General features: G+C 39.6%; 1 protein-coding gene across 3 annotated transcripts in view; it reads left to right on the top strand.

Annotated features, from left to right (window-relative positions):
* Nucleotides 1-3,987: 3,987 nt before the first annotated feature.
* rcbtb2 (regulator of chromosome condensation (RCC1) and BTB (POZ) domain containing protein 2) overlaps nt 3,988-19,034 on the top strand; it is a 35,782-nt gene continuing 20,735 nt past the window's right edge. For 2 of the 3 annotated variants that reach the window (XM_081371655.1, XM_081371657.1), the window contains exons 1-4: nt 8,127-8,298; nt 9,188-9,319; nt 16,533-16,683; nt 18,605-18,771. In XM_081371655.1, coding sequence (XP_081227781.1) covers nt 9,194-9,319; nt 16,533-16,683; nt 18,605-18,771 — 444 coding nt within the window. In that variant the 5' untranslated portion in view covers nt 8,127-8,298; nt 9,188-9,193. Of the gene's footprint in view, nt 4,043-8,126; nt 8,299-9,187; nt 9,320-16,532; nt 16,684-18,604; nt 18,772-19,034 lie in introns of those variants that run through there. The other variant, XM_081371656.1, reaches the window with a different exon arrangement.

Genomic DNA, 19,034 nt, shown 5'->3' with positions numbered 1-19,034 from the left:
TATGTGTCCATTCAAGCACAAGTAAACTCAAAAGAGGAATCAATTCGGTGTTCGAGCACACGTTCTCTCTCTCTCTCTCTCTCTCTCTCTCTCTCTCTCTCTCTCTGTGTGTGCGTGGTTCGGGTGTGTGAGGCTGTGCGCACAGATAACACAGTCATGTTTGTCTGATCCAAGATAAACTCAGTTTGTGGGTATACATGATTCAGTCTAGTGATTTCCTTGTTGATGCATGACATTTCCTGAATTCCCAAAATGAAGTGTTTCTTCAGTCATAAAATACTAAGTGAGGATTTTTTGAGGAGGATTTATGGGATAGCCTACATTTAGAATTGGTAAATTGGAATTGAAACAACAACAACAACAACAACAAAAATCAACATGGTTGGTTGAATATCTAACTGACATCTTTTTTCCAGGGTGGCACCACTCCTTCAAAATTTGTTTATGCCAGGCCGTCGCACCACCAGCCTCCTGCACAGTTGGAATTTGTAAGAAAATATATAACAAATTTGGGGAAATGTATATGTAAAAGGGTTCAAGATGAGGAAGGATGAAGTCAGGGTCGGCGTTACTGAGGCTCGTGCTTTTTATTCAGTATTCACAAATCAAAACAAAGTCGCGCTCACTGCACTTCCCATAAACTCATAAACTTCATAAAACACACAGTCGTTGCTGCCTCAATCGCTCTGCTGCACGAGTCCTCAGTCGCTCTCTCTCTTCTTACTTCCTCTTCCCCAGAGGCTTTTAAGCGGTCTCTCCATGCCTATTATGTAACCAGACACAGGTGTTTGTCATTTGCACTTACTTACACACCGCATGTCTCCTGTCTCTCTCTCCCATTGCAAACCTCGCTGAACAATGCCCCACTCGCCACATACCCCCACCGCCAGACTCAGGCCGGGGAGCCATGGGTGAAAGCCTGCTGACACTGCTTCATCCACTGAACCGGATCTGGCGCTTCTTTTTTAGTGAGGTCAGTCAGCGTGCTGGTGAGGTCTGAATAATGAAGCCCCAGGAACTGCCTCCTTTTGGGTCTTGGGTCTCCGGCAGGTTGCAACTGCTGCTGTCTTATTAATTTGAGCCCGGATACCTGACCTCCACACGCCTAACCACACACTTTTTCGGCCCGACCACTGTCAGCGCTCTCAGGACAGCACGCAGATGCTCCATATGATGCTGCCAATGCAGCACGCGGCCGCAGAATCCTGTCCATGAGACGCTGAAAAGTGGCCGGTGCCCCGAACAACCCTAGCAGCGCTGTGAAGGCTGTTTTTTCCTTGGGTATAGGCGATAAGGGTATCTGCCAATATCTTTTATCCTTTAAATCCAGTCTTGAACAAAATCGAGCTGTACCAAGCCGATCAAGCCATTCGTCAACCCGTGGCATTGGATATGCTTTGAATTTTGACACAGCATTCACCTTGCCATAATCCACAGATGATCCTGGAGACTGATGCAGGGCTGGAGAAGAGAATGACCAGGGTGGTGCTGGCAGGATGGGAAGCCATGGAGGCGCTGGCAGTTCAGCGGGTCAGGGAGGTACTGGCAGTGCAGGGAGCCAAGGAGGCGCCGGCAGTTCAGCGGGTCAGGAAGGTACCGGCAGTGCAGGGAGCCATGGAGGCGCCGGCAGTTCAGCGGGTCAGGGAGGTACTGGCAGTGCAGGGAGCCATGGAGGCGCCGGCAGTTTAGCGGGTCAGGAAGGTACCGGCAGTGCAGGGAGCCATGGAGGCGCCGGCAGTTCAGCGGATCAGGGAGGTACTGGCAGTGCGGGGAGCCAAGGAGGCGCCGGCAGTTCAGCGGGTCAGGAAGGTACCGGCAGTGCGGGGAGCCATGGAGGCGCCGGCAGTTCAGCGGGTCAGGGAGGTACCGGCAGTGCAGGGAGCCAAGGAGGCGCCGGCAGTTCAGCGGGTCAGGAAGGTACCGGCAGTGCAGGGAGCCATGGAGGCGCCGGCAGTTCAGCGGGTCAGGGAGGTACTGGCAGTGCAGGGAGCCATGGAGGCGCCGGCAGTTTAGCGGGTCAGGAAGGTACCGGCAGTGCAGGGAGCCATGGAGGCGCCGGCAGTTCAGCGGGTCAGGGAGGTACTGGCAGTGCAGGGAGCCATGGAGGCGCCGGCAGTTTAGCGGGTCAGGAAGGTACCGGCAGTGCAGGGAGCCATGGAGGCGCCGGCAGTTCAGCGGATCAGGGAGGAACTGGCAGTGCAGGGAGCCAAGGAGGCGCCGGCAGTTCAGCGGGTCAGGAAGGTACCGGCAGTGCGGGGAGCCATGGAGGCGCCGGCAGTTCAGCGGGTCAGGGAGGTACTGGCAGTGCAGGGAGCCAAGGAGGCGCCGGCAGTTCAGTGGGTCAGGAAGGTACCGGCAGTGCAGGGAGCCAACGATGTGCCGGCAGTTCAGCGGGTCAGGGAGGTACCGGCAGTGCAGGGAGCCATGGGGGTACCAGCAGTTCAGCGGGTCAGGGAGGTACTGGCAGTGCAGGGAGCCATGGAGGCGCCGGCAGTTTAGCGGGTCAGGGAGGTACCAGCAGTTCAGCGGGTCAGGAAGGTACCGGCAGTGCGGGGAGCCATGGAGGCGCCGGCAGTTCAGCGGGTCAGGGAGGTACTGGCAGTGCAGGGAGCCAAGGAGGCGCCGGCAGTTCAGCGGGTCAGGAAGGTACCGGCAGTGCGGGGAGCCATGGAGGCGCCGGCAGTTCAGCGGGTCAGGGAGGTACTGGCAGTGCAGGGAGCCAAGGATGTGCCGGCAGTTCAGCGGGTCAGGGAGGTACTGGCAGTGCAGGGAGCCATGGAGGCGCCGGCAGTTCAGCGGGTCAGGGAGGTACCAGCAGTGCAGGGAGCCATGGAGGCGCCGGCAGTTCAGCGGGTCAGGAAGGTACCGGCAGTGCAGGGAGCCAACGATGTGCCGGCAGTTCAGCGGGTCAGGGAGGTACCGGCAGTGCAGGGAGCCATGGGGGTACCAGCAGTTCAGCGGGTCAGGGAGGTACTGGCAGTGCAGGGAGCCATGGAGGCGCCGGCAGTTTAGCGGGTCAGGGAGGTACCAGCAGTTCAGCGGGTCAGGAAGGTACCGGCAGTGCAGGGAGCCATGGAGGTACCAGCAGTTCAGCGGGTCAGGAAGGTACCGGCACTGTGAACCCTCCCTCCTCCTCATCCCGTCCATGTCCCCGCCACCTTTCAAAGGTTTTTCCGATGTAAATTCAGGACTTCGCGCGTTTCTTATCATTCAAACACCATTACACCACCACCACCAGCCTGCACAGTGGTAACAAGGCATGATGGATCCATGTTCTCATTCTGTTTACGCCAAATTCTGACTCTACCATCTGAATGTCTCAACAGAAATCGAGACTCATCAGACCAGGCAACATTTTTCCAGTCTTCAACTGTCCAATTTTGGTGAGCTTGTGCAAATTGTAGCCTCTTTTTCCTATTTGTAGTGGAGATGAGTGGTACCCGGTGGGGTCTTCTGCTGTTGTAGCCCATCCGCCTCAAGGTTGTGTGTGTTGTGGCTTCACAAATGCTTTGCTGCATACCTCGGTTGTAACGAGTGGTTATTTCAGTCAAAGTTGCTCCTCTATCAGCTTGAATCAGTCGGCCCATTCTCCTCTGACCTCTAGCATCAACAAGGCATTTTCGCCCACAGAACTGCCGCATACTGGATGTTTTTCCCTTTTCACACCATTCTTTGTAAACCCTATAAATGGTTGTGTGTGAAAATCCCAGTAACTGAGCAGATTGTGAAATACTCAGACCGGCCCGTCTGGCACCAACCACCATCAAAATTGCTCAAAATTGCTTAAATCACCTTTCTTTCCCATTCTGACATTCAGTTTGGAGTTCAGGAGATTGTCTTGACCAGGACCACACCCCTAAATGCATTGAAGCAACTGCCATGCATGGTTGATTAGATAATTGCATTAATGAGAAATTGAACAGGTGTTCCTAATAATCCTTTAGGTGAGTGTATTTGTTAGAGCTTTACTACTTTTGTGGTGTAGTGGGCTAAACCACTGAACTGGTTAGGAGTGGTCGATCAGCAAGGCTCTTTACTCCAGGTTGGTCCAGGGTCATTGTCCCTGTAATAAATGCATTTAGTCACTTTGGATAAAAACATCTGCCAAATGCATAAACGTGATTGATTTTTGTAAAGCTTTTTTTTTAAACGGTCTCAGGCATAAACGCTCAAAGCTGCTTATTTCTTCAAGGTATTACTATAATACAAAATGCATGCATACATTTACTACAATTCATATTTGGTGGGTGAAAGGGTTAGTTCACCTCAACATATAAATGCAGCCATTATTTACTTGCTTTCATGCTGTTAGATCCCTCTGTTTTTTTATTGTTTAAATACAAAAGGGGATTTTTGGCAAGTTTTGTTCTGCTGGTTTCATACAATATCAGTCAATGGAGCCCAATTTTCAGAAGCTTACTAGCATTATTTGATGATGCTTTTGAAGCTTCTGAAAGTCCATTGACTGGTATTGTATTACAGTTTTTCTCAGTCGCTTTGGTGCATTTCTCACATCACTATTTACATTTGCACAACAGTTAATGCAGTTCTCAAAACAATTAGTACAAACAGCAAAACCTAGTTGATAACCTACAAAAGCGTGTCACTTGATCAAAACGGATAGCTCATTCCTCAAAAGCAAGTATTCATGTCAATGAAAGTGTCAGTGTCATCAAGATGAAAAGTCCTGACACCATTGTTTATGAAGATAGTCAAATGGCTTTATCATGTTGTCATTATGACAGTTTACTCTGTAAATGTTTTCCAATGCAAAAAAGTCAGATCTTGGTGACATTACCAGAAAATGCTCAAGACAGCACTATATACTATTTGCACAGCCATTTGAAAAACACAAAGTTACACATTACTGTATTTAGTGAGGCAACTGAGTACAAGACACTGAATATGTATGTTTCATACATATATTTCACAAATAAAAAACAAGTGCACAACTGCTCTTTGCAATTCTAATTTGTTCACAGCATTGTGCAAAAGAAAAAAAATCCACCCTTAACAAACATACACTCCCTTTGGGTAGAGCTGTGCACAACTGTAAACAATATTGCAGTACATATTGGAACTGAACATACAGCATACATAGTACTGTAATCATTCATGCACATCCAGACGTTCCTCATCAGTGAAAGCTGAGATTCACCTGAGAGAAATTGTTCAATTTAGGAGACATTTCAGGAAAAAAAACAATTAAAAAAAATGTGTAAAATTTGCTTGACAGATTTTGACAACTAGTTCAACATTTTTGCATGTTATGACTCAAGCAATGAAATGAGGACAATTAGTTTAATATGGAATGACTATTCAGCATTCACAAGTATTGTTAATTTTGATTGACATGACATAAGCAATTGAAAATGTTATAAAACAGCAGAGAGTTGTATGAAAGCAACTGATGCATGTCCAAAAGCATTTGCAATTTGTTGAAAGGAATGAGAAACTGCTACTATGATGTGCACAAATGACTAAATGTTGTGGTTGAACTAACTGTTGTGCAAATGTAAATAGTGATGTGAAAAATGCACCAAAACGACTGAGAAAAACTGTAAACCAACAGTACAAACCTGACCAAAATCACCCTTTGTGTTCAGGAAAAAAAAAAAAAACAGAGGGATCAAATGACATAAGTAATGACTGAATTATTTGCTTGGGTTCACTATAGTTAATGCAAAACTGAGTAAACAGTCTCAAGTTCAGTTTAGGTCATGGAGGGCTATTGTCCTGCAGAGTTTCTCCTACCCTAATTATACACACCTGAATCAATTTAAACTAATTAATAACTGAACACTAGAAAATTACAGACAGCTGTGCTGGAACTGAACCCTCCATGACCTGCCTTGAAAATCCCTGAGCTCTGTATGCATTTAGAAGTCATATAATACACTCCAATAAAACTGTTGTTTTAAAGTGTTTTAAAATTACACCACACATTTACTAATTATTCATCACTTCATAAATATTTAATTTATGAATTTTATCACAATCTTAAAGTATCACTAAATTTCTAGAAGTCTGTTAATGCCTAGAAATAGTTTGTTTTATATACATATATTGTACAAAAGAAGTCTTAGACCACCATTTGTTGTTGTTGCACAGTACTGTGTGTGTATGTATATATATCATTTAATTCACACTAACCCAAATGTGTAAATGATCATAAGATGTTTTTGTCATTGAATTTATTTTTTTGCAAGGATTTCAAGAACAGAAATGAATATTTTCAAACAGAGATATTACAGCACTTATTTGATTCTTGATTTCTCTGCATTTGCTGCAGATCTTTTGTGGTGAAGCAGGACGGCGACGGCATTTGTAAAAAAAAAAAAAAAAAAAAGGGAAAACCTTAAACAAATATACAAAGTAAAATCATTTTGTCACTTCTAATACAGAAATTAAATGATTAAATATTGCGCACTAACCCCCCACCCCCAAATCATTCTTGTCGGTTATTGGCTGGAACACTGTTTGTTATGTTTCATGGTCCAGGCTGGGCCAGTTTGTTTTTCTTGCGTTTGTGGAGCCTGGGCTGTCCACAGAGACCGCGTTTTTTTTTACAGTGTGTTCAGGGGACAGGCAGCTAGCGGATAGTGAGGAGATGTTTGCTGTATGTGACAAAAAATGTTTTGGCCTAAAAAACGTGTGACATCGCTTAGAGCACCTTTAATTTGCCTGTGTGACCAAATTAATTAATTATAAAACAAGTACATATTATTCTCTGGAAGCCGTGATAAATGAGTAAACGCTGTTACTGCATTCCTGACATGGGTCAGACCCTCAGTCACCTCTCAGATACCAAATATATGATTCTGAATATCTGAATGTCTACATCATTGCCTGTAACATTAAAACCTGAATAGATACACTGTTTAAAAAATAAATAAATAAATAAATAAATAAAATAAAAAATAAAAAATATGATTATCAATTCATTATATAACACAAACCTTAAACACAAACATTAAAGTCTTGGCTACAAAAAAAAGCAATTTAATATTGTTTTTTTTTTTTCCTAGAGAAAAGATACAATTCACAGATCATTGAAACAATGTGAATATGTCATTTTATAGCTTTTTTTTTTTTTTTTTTTGGCCAAGCATATATTTTGTAACATTTATGCCACAATGGTAGTACCATTGCACTAATACTATATATATATATATATATATATATATATATATATATATTTTTTTTTTTTTTTTTTTTTCTGTCAGTGGGTCTAATGGAGCCTACAGCTACACTGTGTGTATCATTAATATTTCACTTAACCACAATTTATTATGGTTTTAGAGAAGTACCAATATCGAGGGGTGTAAGATACTCAAGCAACTGTATTGTTTTGGAGCATTTACTTTGCTCAAGTGCAATTAGTTTTACCTAATTAAATTTTCAAAAAAAAAAAAAAAAAAAAAAAAAAACTTTACAATATTATGTTGACTTGCAAAGCAGAATTTTGCATTGGTGTTTTGAAGTTTGATGGTCAGGTTGTTATTATCCAAAGAGGTTTTTTTTTTTTTCGTGATTTAATGCAACGATATTATTAATAATCCATAAAGAAGCAGATAAAAAAAACATTTAGACCTTTTGTGAGCTCTGAAGATAGTATGCTTCAGAAGAAGTCAGTATGACTTATTGTTTAATTGATGGGCCCATGGTAACTTCACTACGGATGCAAATTTTTCAGCAATATTGATATACAATATTCCTATTTTGATGGCCATTATAAATGTTATAAATCTCAAAAACAATTAGTGTTTTAAATAAACATTATAAAATGTTAAACATATTGTAAATGCCTCATAATTATTATGTTCTTACCAGGGAGGCTTTTCTTTTGTTGTTATTTTGCTTGGTTACATCTACTTTTTTAATACTTTAAAAAGTTGAAGTTGTATTTATTATTATTATTATTACTTTCACTCAAGTTTATTTTTGGCTAGGCTATATTAGACTTTTAATTGAGTTAAAATTTTCACTCGTTATCTATACTTTCACTTAAGTATAATTTTTGAGTAGTTTTTACACCCCTACCCATGCCATTTTACTGTAGTTGCCATAGTAATTTGTTTGTAACGGAAGTTTGGCTCAAATCCAGATTACAATCCACCCTTATGACACACACACACACACACACACACACACACACACTGCTAGCAGAGAAGAAGACTGCACACATCCACAGCTATGCTCTCCTCTCTCCTAGCCATGCATAACTGACCGCTTCTCCACGTCTACATCACCTATTGACACCAGGAATGAAGACTTTGGAGTTTATATTAACACAAGGTAAACAGTTAGAGAGTTTTAATTTTAAAACCTCGCGTGAGTTGGATTGACACTTCTCTATGACGTCAATCTATCTATCTATCTCTCCAGCCGGCTAACATCAGCTAGCAGCTTAACCCATTCAAACACCTCTAAATATGTTATAACAACTGCTATTCAGCTGCAGACAGGGCATTTAACATCTAAGCTTGAGTCTTAAACCAGATTATGGATTGTTTTTTATCTCTGTAAACAGAGGAGGTGTTATAAATATGTTAGCTTGTTAGCTAACAGCCGAGTAACAACACGCGCGTTTATTTACATAAACATTCATATAACTTATGCTACTTTCTAATCCTGACTAGGTGTTTGATAACAACTAGTGTAGAAGTTGTTGTTTGGTAACATATTATTTGTTCAGCCATGTCTTTTTTATATCTATGTCAGGTAAAATAACCTATTTTACTTAAGTTAAATGTTATATAATTTAACTATGTTGCTTTATTATTTTATTTCACATGCAAAGATTTAACGTTAGTTCATATTCATGGGTTTCCCCTTACAATGAAGTGCTTTTGTGGGGCCATGCTACTTATTTTCAGGCACACCATGGTTCTAACGTTACGTTACCTTTCTACATATTGATAAACACAATAGTAAACACCTATTGGTTGTATGTCTTTCTTACTGTTAGATGTAAGTTAGATAATGTTTTATCCATATGTTTATTATAAATTTATTTATTTTAATCATTTATTATTATTTAAATTTGAGTAATTTCTTATTTATTTATTTATTTTAGCTATTAAGTTTAATCTTTTCTAAAAATGCTGTCTAGTTAGGCAGGCAACTGTTTGTTTGAGATGCTGCTTCAGCTTTCTTTGACGTGAGTGTATGTGTTTTACCACAGAGTAGTATGCTGGACGTGGGAAAGTGGCCGGTGTTCGCCCTCCTGCCCCCTGAGGAGCTGCGGCTCGTCCGTCAAGCCTGTGTGTTCGGCAGCGCTGCCAACGAGGCCATCTACGTTACCGTCAATGATGAGGTGCAGTAATGCTAAAAGCTTTTACTGGACAGATCAAGCATTATGAGGACAGATCCTCGCTGTTCATTAGGTTGGGTGGAGCTTGTGCTCCGTCACACACACACACACACACACACACACACACATACATCAGGATGCTTCAGTAAGACGAGCTTCAAAATGACAAACCAGTCAGAAGTACTGTGAATGTTTTACATCATTTTTTTAATTTAGAGTAAATCTGTATAACTATTATATTGCTAATTTTAGTGTGTAATATTAATGAAAATTTAAATATATAGATTTATATATAGCCATGCTGTTTATTAGCAGGGCTCGACACATTAACGCGGATTAAAGTGGATTTTTTTGAAGGGGACTGATTACAAAAATAACTAGGGAATCACCAAAACTTGAGAATGAATCTGATTTTATTATATTTAGCGTAAGTGGCGATCAATAGTGCATAATAATATATAATGTATAATGTACTGATGAGTTACATTAGTTAACATATTGCGGTAAATATTCAAAATGTGGAGTTTTTATATGTATATACCATATGTTACAGTTAAGCAACATCACACGACCAAGAGTGGTGTTTTCCTGAATACTATCACGATTGAAAATGTGACACTGATTTCACACGACAATTCAATAAACAAGTAGTTAATGTTAAGTTACTTACATTTTAGACGCAATATTGTCTGGTTTTGCTGCGAAAATAGTTCCAAACAAAGATCACAGGAAAATTATAGCTCATCTCACAGCAACACTCAGCTGTGTTTCAGAATGATTCAGCGCTTTGAACGAATCGGTTGAGTCAAAGATTCAATGACTCATTCATAGACAACTGTGGCTGCGTCCGAAATCGCATACCTCCCTACTATATGTAGGTGAAAAACAGTATGTGACAAAAGAAGTATGTCTGAATTTACTGTACCCGTAAAAGAGTGGGCGAAAAGTACCCGGATAACCTACATCTTCTAGTGAGATTGTGAAGTGCTTTACTATCCCATGAGGCCGCTGGAGAGGATTTATGAATGGCAGTTTAGAGACATAACTAATGCTGGTAGGTCACATGATAATGACAACATGGCGAATGTAGTGAGTCCGGATTACATTTATTAACATATTATATTATATATTTTTTTATTTACAGTTTTAGACAGTATATGGTTCAATGACATACAAGGATTTTTGACAGGCCAATTTTAAAATACAAAAAATAATTATTTAAAAAATTTTTTAGATTTTAAATTAAGTGATTTTAGTGTGTTTTCATCTAGATGAATTGGCCGTAGTCTTAAAAAATGTCATGTGGTGCGACCGTGATTATTAATCTTAAAATGAATTAATTTCCTTAACATAAATGAAAAAAAAAAAACGTTCTCAGTAATTAAAGTGTTTAAAAACAAAGTATTTGCATTTCTTTTGAGTTTTTGTATATAATGATCTCATATTTTTGTTCTGCAATTTCAGTCGCCTTCTTAAATGCAGTTAACAGACTTATTTTTCCTGCAAATCGCATGAAACTGATAAAAAATGTTTTAAAAATACCATTCACTTAAGCATACTGTATCAGTGATTTATATTTCAGCCACAGAAATTAGATTATTATTGGTCACACCACATGATGAGTGGTCGCTCCAAATGACACAAAGACCTTATATTGTTAAAAATCTATTTAAAGAGATCAGTAAACAATACATTTCATACAAAGAATAGATTTAAACTAGATTTATTAAAATTTCACAGAAGTTTTATGAACCAACATTTTATAAACATTTGTTATGAAAATCATCGCAAACATAACTTGGATGGAATTAATACATTTTGATTTCATTTTGATCAGAACATTGTATAGGCTAATCATGCCTCATCACAAACTGTTAGTGGCCTTGTGAACAAACATTTAATTGTTATTTCTGAACTTTGCCCAATCTTGGCTGCTCAATTTAGAGTAGTGAGAGGTTGCTGGCTCATGTTCTGAGATGAACATCTTTCTTACATTAGAAAATGACATCTGGAGTTTGTGGCCACATGAATAAGTTCTTTTCACCCGACTGCCGCCGCATGAGCTAACCTGGACTTCCTCTCCCACAACCTCAAGGACCTGACCTCATCATAGGTTACAATCACAAACTTGCCACTCAAGTCTTGAAGACTAGCTTGTTCCCTTGGTGGATCAGGAGTGCTTGAGGGATCCTCAGTGTGGCACCCTCAGGTCTACTTTTACTGGCTGAAAATAACATAAACATGTCTTTAGTTCTGCATGCTTGCAGAAGCACGACACTTCCCTATGACTAATTTGTGCAGCTTGTGAATACAAAACCTGGTGTATCTTTAAAGTTTCATCTCTGGACAGCAAATTGATAACAGCTTGCTTTCTCTCTGCTTACGGTTTGCTTGAATTTTTCACGTAGGCCTAGTTGTTGTCTTGCCATTAACCTCTTCTCACTCTTTCTGAATTTATCATTTTGTTTTCTCATCTCTGCTAGCTGTTTCCTCAGTATTAAGACCTGCCTTTTCAGTTTACACTTCTCTGTCTGCAGTCTTTTGCTACGTTTCTCAGCAGAAGAAATGTTCCTTCTCTGGATTAAAATCCTCATTCAGAGGTGTGGGGTCTATCACAGCTTGACCTGGGTTTTCTGGCTGCTCTTATGCTTCATCTACAGTACTGTGCACAAGGAGTCTGACAACAGCCGGTATGATCTGATCTCACCATCATCGAGTCCGTCTGTGATTACATGAAGAAACAGAAAAAAACTGAGACAGACTGAGACAAATCCAGAAGAACTGCGGGAACGTCTCCGAGATGGTTGAAGAAACCTTCCTGCAAAGCTACCTGAAAAACTATGCGCAAGTGTACCTGGACAAAAGCCGTTTTAAACGCAAGAGTCGTTACACCAAATATTGATTTGAATTCGTTAATAGAAGTTAAATCATAAATAAATTCAATTTGTGATTTTATTTTTTTTAAAAGCATTCTCACTTTACAGCATTTTAACACAAGTGCCAGTACTTTTCACAGTACTGTAGCTTTGCAATCAACCAATCTTGCACTTCTATCTACTCCTCAACCAGACCAGCTAGAGACTTCGGGTTTTCGGCATTATGTTAAGGAAGGTCTAATCTCGGGAACGCACAAAAAAAATCCAGGAAAAGATTTACTATCTCTTAGTGTTGTGATCCCATGACGTGAGAAAATTGCGCTAAAACACTCACTGAGTTTTTATTACTTGTTTCTGTTTCTTCAAGTAATCGCAGACGGACTCGATGATGGTGAGATCAGATCATACCGGCTGTTGTCAGACTCCTTGTGCATACACAAATCTCACTGGATTATTACAATTAATGTCAAAAAGAATGTTTGGAAATGCAAACTGATATTTCCCACTGACACTCTACAGCAAAAGATATAAATAACTAGGGGGTGGGGGTGGGGGGGGGGTTGGTACTGTACATCGACCAGAACTGCTGGAATGTTCTCCATAGATGGCGGTGGAAGGTCTAACACAGCATTTGCCATATTTTCCTTTCCTTGTAAGCACTAGATGCAGTCCTCCATTTCTCTCTCTTTTTTTATTTTGCTTGGCAGTGGCATCTGGAAAAATAGATTAAAAAGGTTATAAATAAATGCATAATAAATTACTAATAAATAGTACAAATTTATTGTACAAAGATGACCCAAATTTCATAAAAATCTATTCCAAATGATACTAAAATAAAGTACTTTATGTATATAAACCATCAATTGAATATAAAAGCACAAAAACTGCCAATCTAGGACTTATCTATATATATATATCATGAACTATGATATAACACTGCAGTGGTCGCACCACATGATATTTTCAAATTCAGTCAAAATTTACAGGCACAGAATTGGCCACCTAAACAAAACAAGCTAGCTTCCCACAAAAGGTCACTATGACATTTATAATAAAAATATATATTTGTGGACAATATTCATTGTTTTCGTACCATTCATCCATATGAATTCATTGTTCATTGTTTTCATACCACATGACCAAATGTGGCAACTACATACCAGCTGTTAAAAAGGTAATTTTTTTCTAAAATTAAAAGAGAGTTACAAACCTGCTTGCTGCTTCCATGGGTCCTTTGGCAAATTGGTATATGATGCAACTTCCTGTCTTTGAATGGATTTCAACATAAAAGTCCCAAAGTGGTAGTTTCTTGATGGTCGCACCGCATGATATTTCATAAAATGGACATCATCGGACAAAGTTTGTGTAAATATTATGATGGAAATATAAATGCAAATGCTTTGCAATTTTGTAAAGGATTAAAAAACACTTAAAATAAATTTGAATAAATTTCGAGCAATTTCAAAGACGTTTCCAAAACAGCAGCTATGGCCGGACGGTCGCACCACAAGATATTTTGACACTTTACTTAACAGAAAAGTTACAAATAACTAATGGTTTTTGAAAAGTTAAAGTGAGTACATACATGGGAGAGGTACTAAATATATATGGTATCTTTTTAAGCATTTAAATCCGTTTTTAACTGAAAAAAATGCAATCGGACAGAAAATGTAGGCGTCACGTCATTGACCCATATTCAATTTTATTGGCCGTAACAGCAGAATTTTTGAATTGGTGCATTAAAGTGTCAGGGTAAGTAGAAATCTAGTCTACAGCAGACAAAAAAGTTTTGTCGAGCCCTGCACAGATAGGAAAGAGACAAAGCCAGAGTGATCTTGGGCTGCTGATAAGCAGATAGAATGAGGCTATATTTAGGCCTGTAATACTAACACAAGCCTTGTTTGCTTCCTGAGAGGAGCTTTGGTGCACGTCCTGAGCCTGGACACTTCATTTTTTAGCTCTGTTTTCCTTTTAGTTTAGATAGATATTTGAATAGAAAACAAAACAAAACATGGAGAACAGCTAAGGTACCATTTACCTTTACAACAAAGGTTTTGTCATCAAAACAAGTCTTGAGAAAGTTTCTTTCACGTTGTTTCAACACATTAGCAGGGATCAAGTGCTAAAGTGACAACACACAGTGCCTTTAAGAATGCTGTGTAAACAGGATTGTAGTTACACTAGAAGGAGCAATCAGAGCCGTAACTATCCGCAAACCCTCTTTTGGTGTTAAAAAACGAATGTTTGGAAGACACTAAGTGACAAACTAGCCCTGATAAAAGGCGTGGACACAGTTATTTTTATGGCTGACCTTTGAGGTTTCCCTTTCAGACACAATTTATGGGATGAGAGTATTTAAAGGGGTCATGAACTGTATTTCCTGTTTTTGACCCTCTCTTTCACACTTTTTGATAGATGTGCCGTAGTAAACGCCCTCTGCTATGAGTAACAGTTTTGCATATTAAAATGATATTCAACCACGTGTGAATTCTGTGAAATTTTGAAAACCTCAGAATAACCAAATTATGAATGAATGTCATTCTAATATTCACCTTTCATCATTTACAGTAAAGTGAGTACATATAAAACGATCTGTAACAGACAAAGCAATAGTGACACATGGTAAAAACGCTGTTACTCAAACTGTGACATTACTGTCGAATCCAATATTCGTCATCTCTGCATCATATTTTATTTTCTGTCTCTCTTAAGATTATTTAACGGGGAAATATCATGACAATCTGACTTTTTCCATGCTTAAAGGAGAACTCCGGTCGATTTTAACATTGAGCTCATTTTTTTGTACATTTGGAGTGCTGTCAATACAGAGAACAACTACAAAAATCGGTGTTGCCTACACCGAGTTATTCTATTTTTAAAATTTGCACCCTGTTGACTTCAATGGGGCAAGTAGTAAGCCTGCTTTTAGCCTCTTAACATCCTTGATGTGTCATTACAAGTGCACAGAAAATGTGAGTGATTCCTTCTGAGTGAACACGAGTGGATCTGACTGCAGTAGATGTGAAAGATATGTATAAAAATGATGTTATTTAAGCCAGCGCAAATACCTTTGTTTACATCCTGTTTTCGGGTGAAGTCCACAGTAGTCGATTGCCGAGTTCACACGCATAGGTTTAGTACCTATGATCACGCGCGTGACCGATTTTTGTCGTTGTTCTCTGTATTGACAGCACTCCAAATGTACAAAAAAATGAGCTCAATGTTAAAATTGACCGGAGTTCTCCTTTAAGTGCTATAATCGTGTCCCCTGTGCATCTACCAACCCAGAAAACGTGAAAAGTGACAACCCAGTAACTTTGTTTTTGTTAGCCTTTCTCTGCAAGCATGTCAAATCACCAAGCCAATCAGATTTTTTCGGAACTTATTATAATATTACTGCCCCTTATTCTGCACGTTTCCACCCACGGCGCCACCATTTGGTTTTGCAAACAACAACGGCGTAACCAGTTCTAACGCAATGGCAAAAGTTGGAGCAAAGCAGGCAAACTGTTCTGTCGTTGCTGCACAGACGAGCACTGAACACTATTAGACCAAAATAAAGACCTCAGGGAACTGTGTCAATTTGTGTAAAAGTTAAACATGACTGTACATACAAGTTGATGACATGAATCAATGTAACTCCACAACAACTGCATAAATGTATCCATTAACCATTCAGAAACGTCCAGGTGCCAGACTAAAAGTTGCAACCTCTTCCTGAGTCTCTCTGTAAGTCTGCAATCGCTCCTGGTCATTTCTGAGATTTTGGATGAGTGAGATTATTCGTGTGTTTTGTTATTACCGGAGTATCCGAAGCTCGTGTAAAGGATCGGCCGTCTTCTGAACGGAGGCGGGGAGCAGCAGCTCATTTGCATTTAAAGGGACACACACAAAAAAGTTGTGTTTTTGCTCACACCCAAAAATGGGCAAATTTGACAAGCTATAATAAATGATCTGGGGGGTATTTTGAGCTGAAATTTCACAGACACATGCTGGGGACACCATAGATTTATATTACATCTTGTAAGAAGCGGCATAATTAATATGCCACCATTAACGGCCAAAAAAAGCATGTCTTAACCCCTTTTGTCCTTGACATGCTGTGGTAGTTGCTGTAGGAGGAATCGCAGAGAGCACATGGTAGAAGGGGGAGAATTTTATCCACTCAGAGGAAGAAGTTTTCACCCTCAGAACTTTAGACAATCCCATCTGTGTTTTTATGGGATTGCGCTCTCTCTGTAATTTGCCCTGTTTAGTATTTCTGGCACATGGTCCATATTGAAAAACTCATGTGAGAACCATTAGTACCCAAACTCATGTGTTTGTGTGTCCGCCCGCAGGTGTTTGCACTTGGGACGAACTGCAGTGGCTGTCTGGGCCTCGGGGACACGCAGAGCTCCATTGAGCCCAGGCGGATCGACATCTTGTGTGGGAAGAAAATTGTCTCTTTGAGCTACGGGACGGGGCCACACGTGGTCATCGCCACTGCAGGTTTGACAAATCTTTTTAACATGGAACAATGGCAATGATTTGGTATTTTGTTGGACCAAATAACTTGGTTGCAGGATGGTGAAATTACAAATCCTACCATGGTGAAAAACGTTTCTTTAAATTTTCACTTGATTATGCTGAGGTGGCCTCATGACCATCTCGCGCTTCCCAGCATGAAACATAATTCATATTCATAGCCTATTAATAACAACATAAAAGCACCACAATATTCTAATAATAATAATAATAATCAGTGTTGGGGAAAGTTTCTTTTAAAAGTTATGCATTACAATATTGTGTTACTCTGTAAAAAAGTAACTAACTGTGTTACTTTTTATAGAAAGTAATGTGCTATGTTACTTTTGCGCAACGCTTTCTCACCTGGGCTGCGCCTGCTTGTTTTTTAATAAACCTTTCACACCAAAAGTAAACTGAATAAGCCTCATGCTGAAGGAAATGCATATGCTTACATTATCATGTATATGCTGGAGTCTTGTCCCTAATGATATTTACACTAGTTTGTCAAGATAGTAAATGTGTATACACAGACCTTGGGGAAGTGGGTGTGGATCTGATTTTGGAAATTATCACAAGCAAAAGAGCATTGAGAGGGATGTGAAGAAGTGTAATGGCTACATCATTGTTTAATTATTATTCATTTTTAAATAATAATTATTAGTATTTATGCAATATTTTTAACATGAAGGAAGGTGTTTAATGGCTTTTCAGTTTTTGTTGTGGTGTCAAATTTCTGTTGAGAATTTTAGTATCCGGTTAATTCACTAGTTGAAGTTTAATCTTCTATCTAGTGTTTATGGTTTTCAGTCTTGAGATTACATTGCAGCATTTCATGGGAGATGGGTTGTGTTGAGACGTGATTTGGCTGACTTAACTGTGTATCAGATTTGGCTTTGGAAAGTGTGATGTCTCTGAGGTCAGTGTTCATCTGTTTAATATAATTCTAATAACAATGATAAGACCTTGAAGACTGCATTTCTGCTGTTTCACTCAGAAATGCACCACAATATGGAAGTAAAGTTGGTCACAACATCTATTTCTTGCCTAATATTTGTGGTGAAATCCTCAAGAGATATTTTTAAAACAACATCATCATGCTGTCTAATTTTGCTGTATTTGGTGGTGACTTGATCATGTGAGAAATATTCTACGTGTCGCAACATGGAGTTTTGGAGAATGAAGGGCCTCATTCACCAACCGTTCTTACAAAGAAATGTTTTCTTAAACCCCACTTATGCACTTTTTATGAAGATTCTGACATTCACTAATGTTTTCTTATCTTGGATTAGAAAGACAAGCTTGGCTAAGAACAAAATCTACGCACACTCAAGAGCACTCTTACGCACATTTGAGTGATGACAGTTTGCTCCAAATAATTGAAGAATGAACGAAAAGGGTGGCTAACCGCACACTGATCCACTCAAGACTGGAAAAGTCTACAAGAACATTTATTTTATTTTATAAATTGCATCGTGCAAAAAGTGCATGCGAGTTAAAAACAAATAGACGCCAGCAAGCAAATGTTTCAGCACATTGCTATCTTCAGTGTTGTTTAAGAACATGTCATGAATCCGACGTAGACTTTTCTTAGGAAGTTTATTAAGTACACAATTTAGAAAATTCTTAGGAAATATTGGTGAATGAGGCCCATTGTTTTTATATCTGATCAACATCTAATTTTTCACTGAGGTAAAAGTTGAGACACAACAGATGTTTTCAGATGGTCAGCAATAGGCTGAGTCTTTAATTAAATCATGTGCGTCAGATGTTGTCGTATTTTTGCCAATTTTTGCTTTTATTTGGCCTTGTGTTGTAGATTGTGTAAGTGTATCTACTTACTATTTTTAAGAACTTGAGCCAGTGATTCATCCTCAGATCTGTATCCTGTCCTCTGTGTCTGTAGATGGAGAAGTTTACGCCTGGGGTCACAATGGCTACAGTCAGCTGGGCAACGGCACCACCAACCACGGCCTGACTCCTGCCCTGGTTTCCACCAACCTCATCAGCAAGAGAGTGACGGAGGTGGCCTGCGGCTCCCACCACACCATAGCCCTCACCTCCGAGGGAGAGGTAAAAAAGAGATATTATCAAACAAAATTAAGGAAATGTATCTTAAGACAGATTCGAGTGGGACTTTTAAAAACAAACACATGTTGACCAAAGCGCTTTACACAAGAGAAACATTTTTTTTTTTGTAATACCTAGCATATTAGGGTTGCACGATATTGTAAAAAAAAACTTCACCAGATGGCTTGAATAGCTCTGTTTGGAAAGAATGAATCATTCTAGAATGATTGGGGTGATTTTGTAGGGGAGTGAATCTGCATAAAAAA

Source organism: Scardinius erythrophthalmus (assembly GCF_964197995.2).
Source record: "Scardinius erythrophthalmus genome assembly, chromosome: 7".
NCBI classification, from domain to species: domain Eukaryota; kingdom Metazoa; phylum Chordata; class Actinopteri; order Cypriniformes; family Leuciscidae; genus Scardinius; species Scardinius erythrophthalmus.
This window is presented reverse-complemented; position numbering and strand designations above follow the sequence as displayed.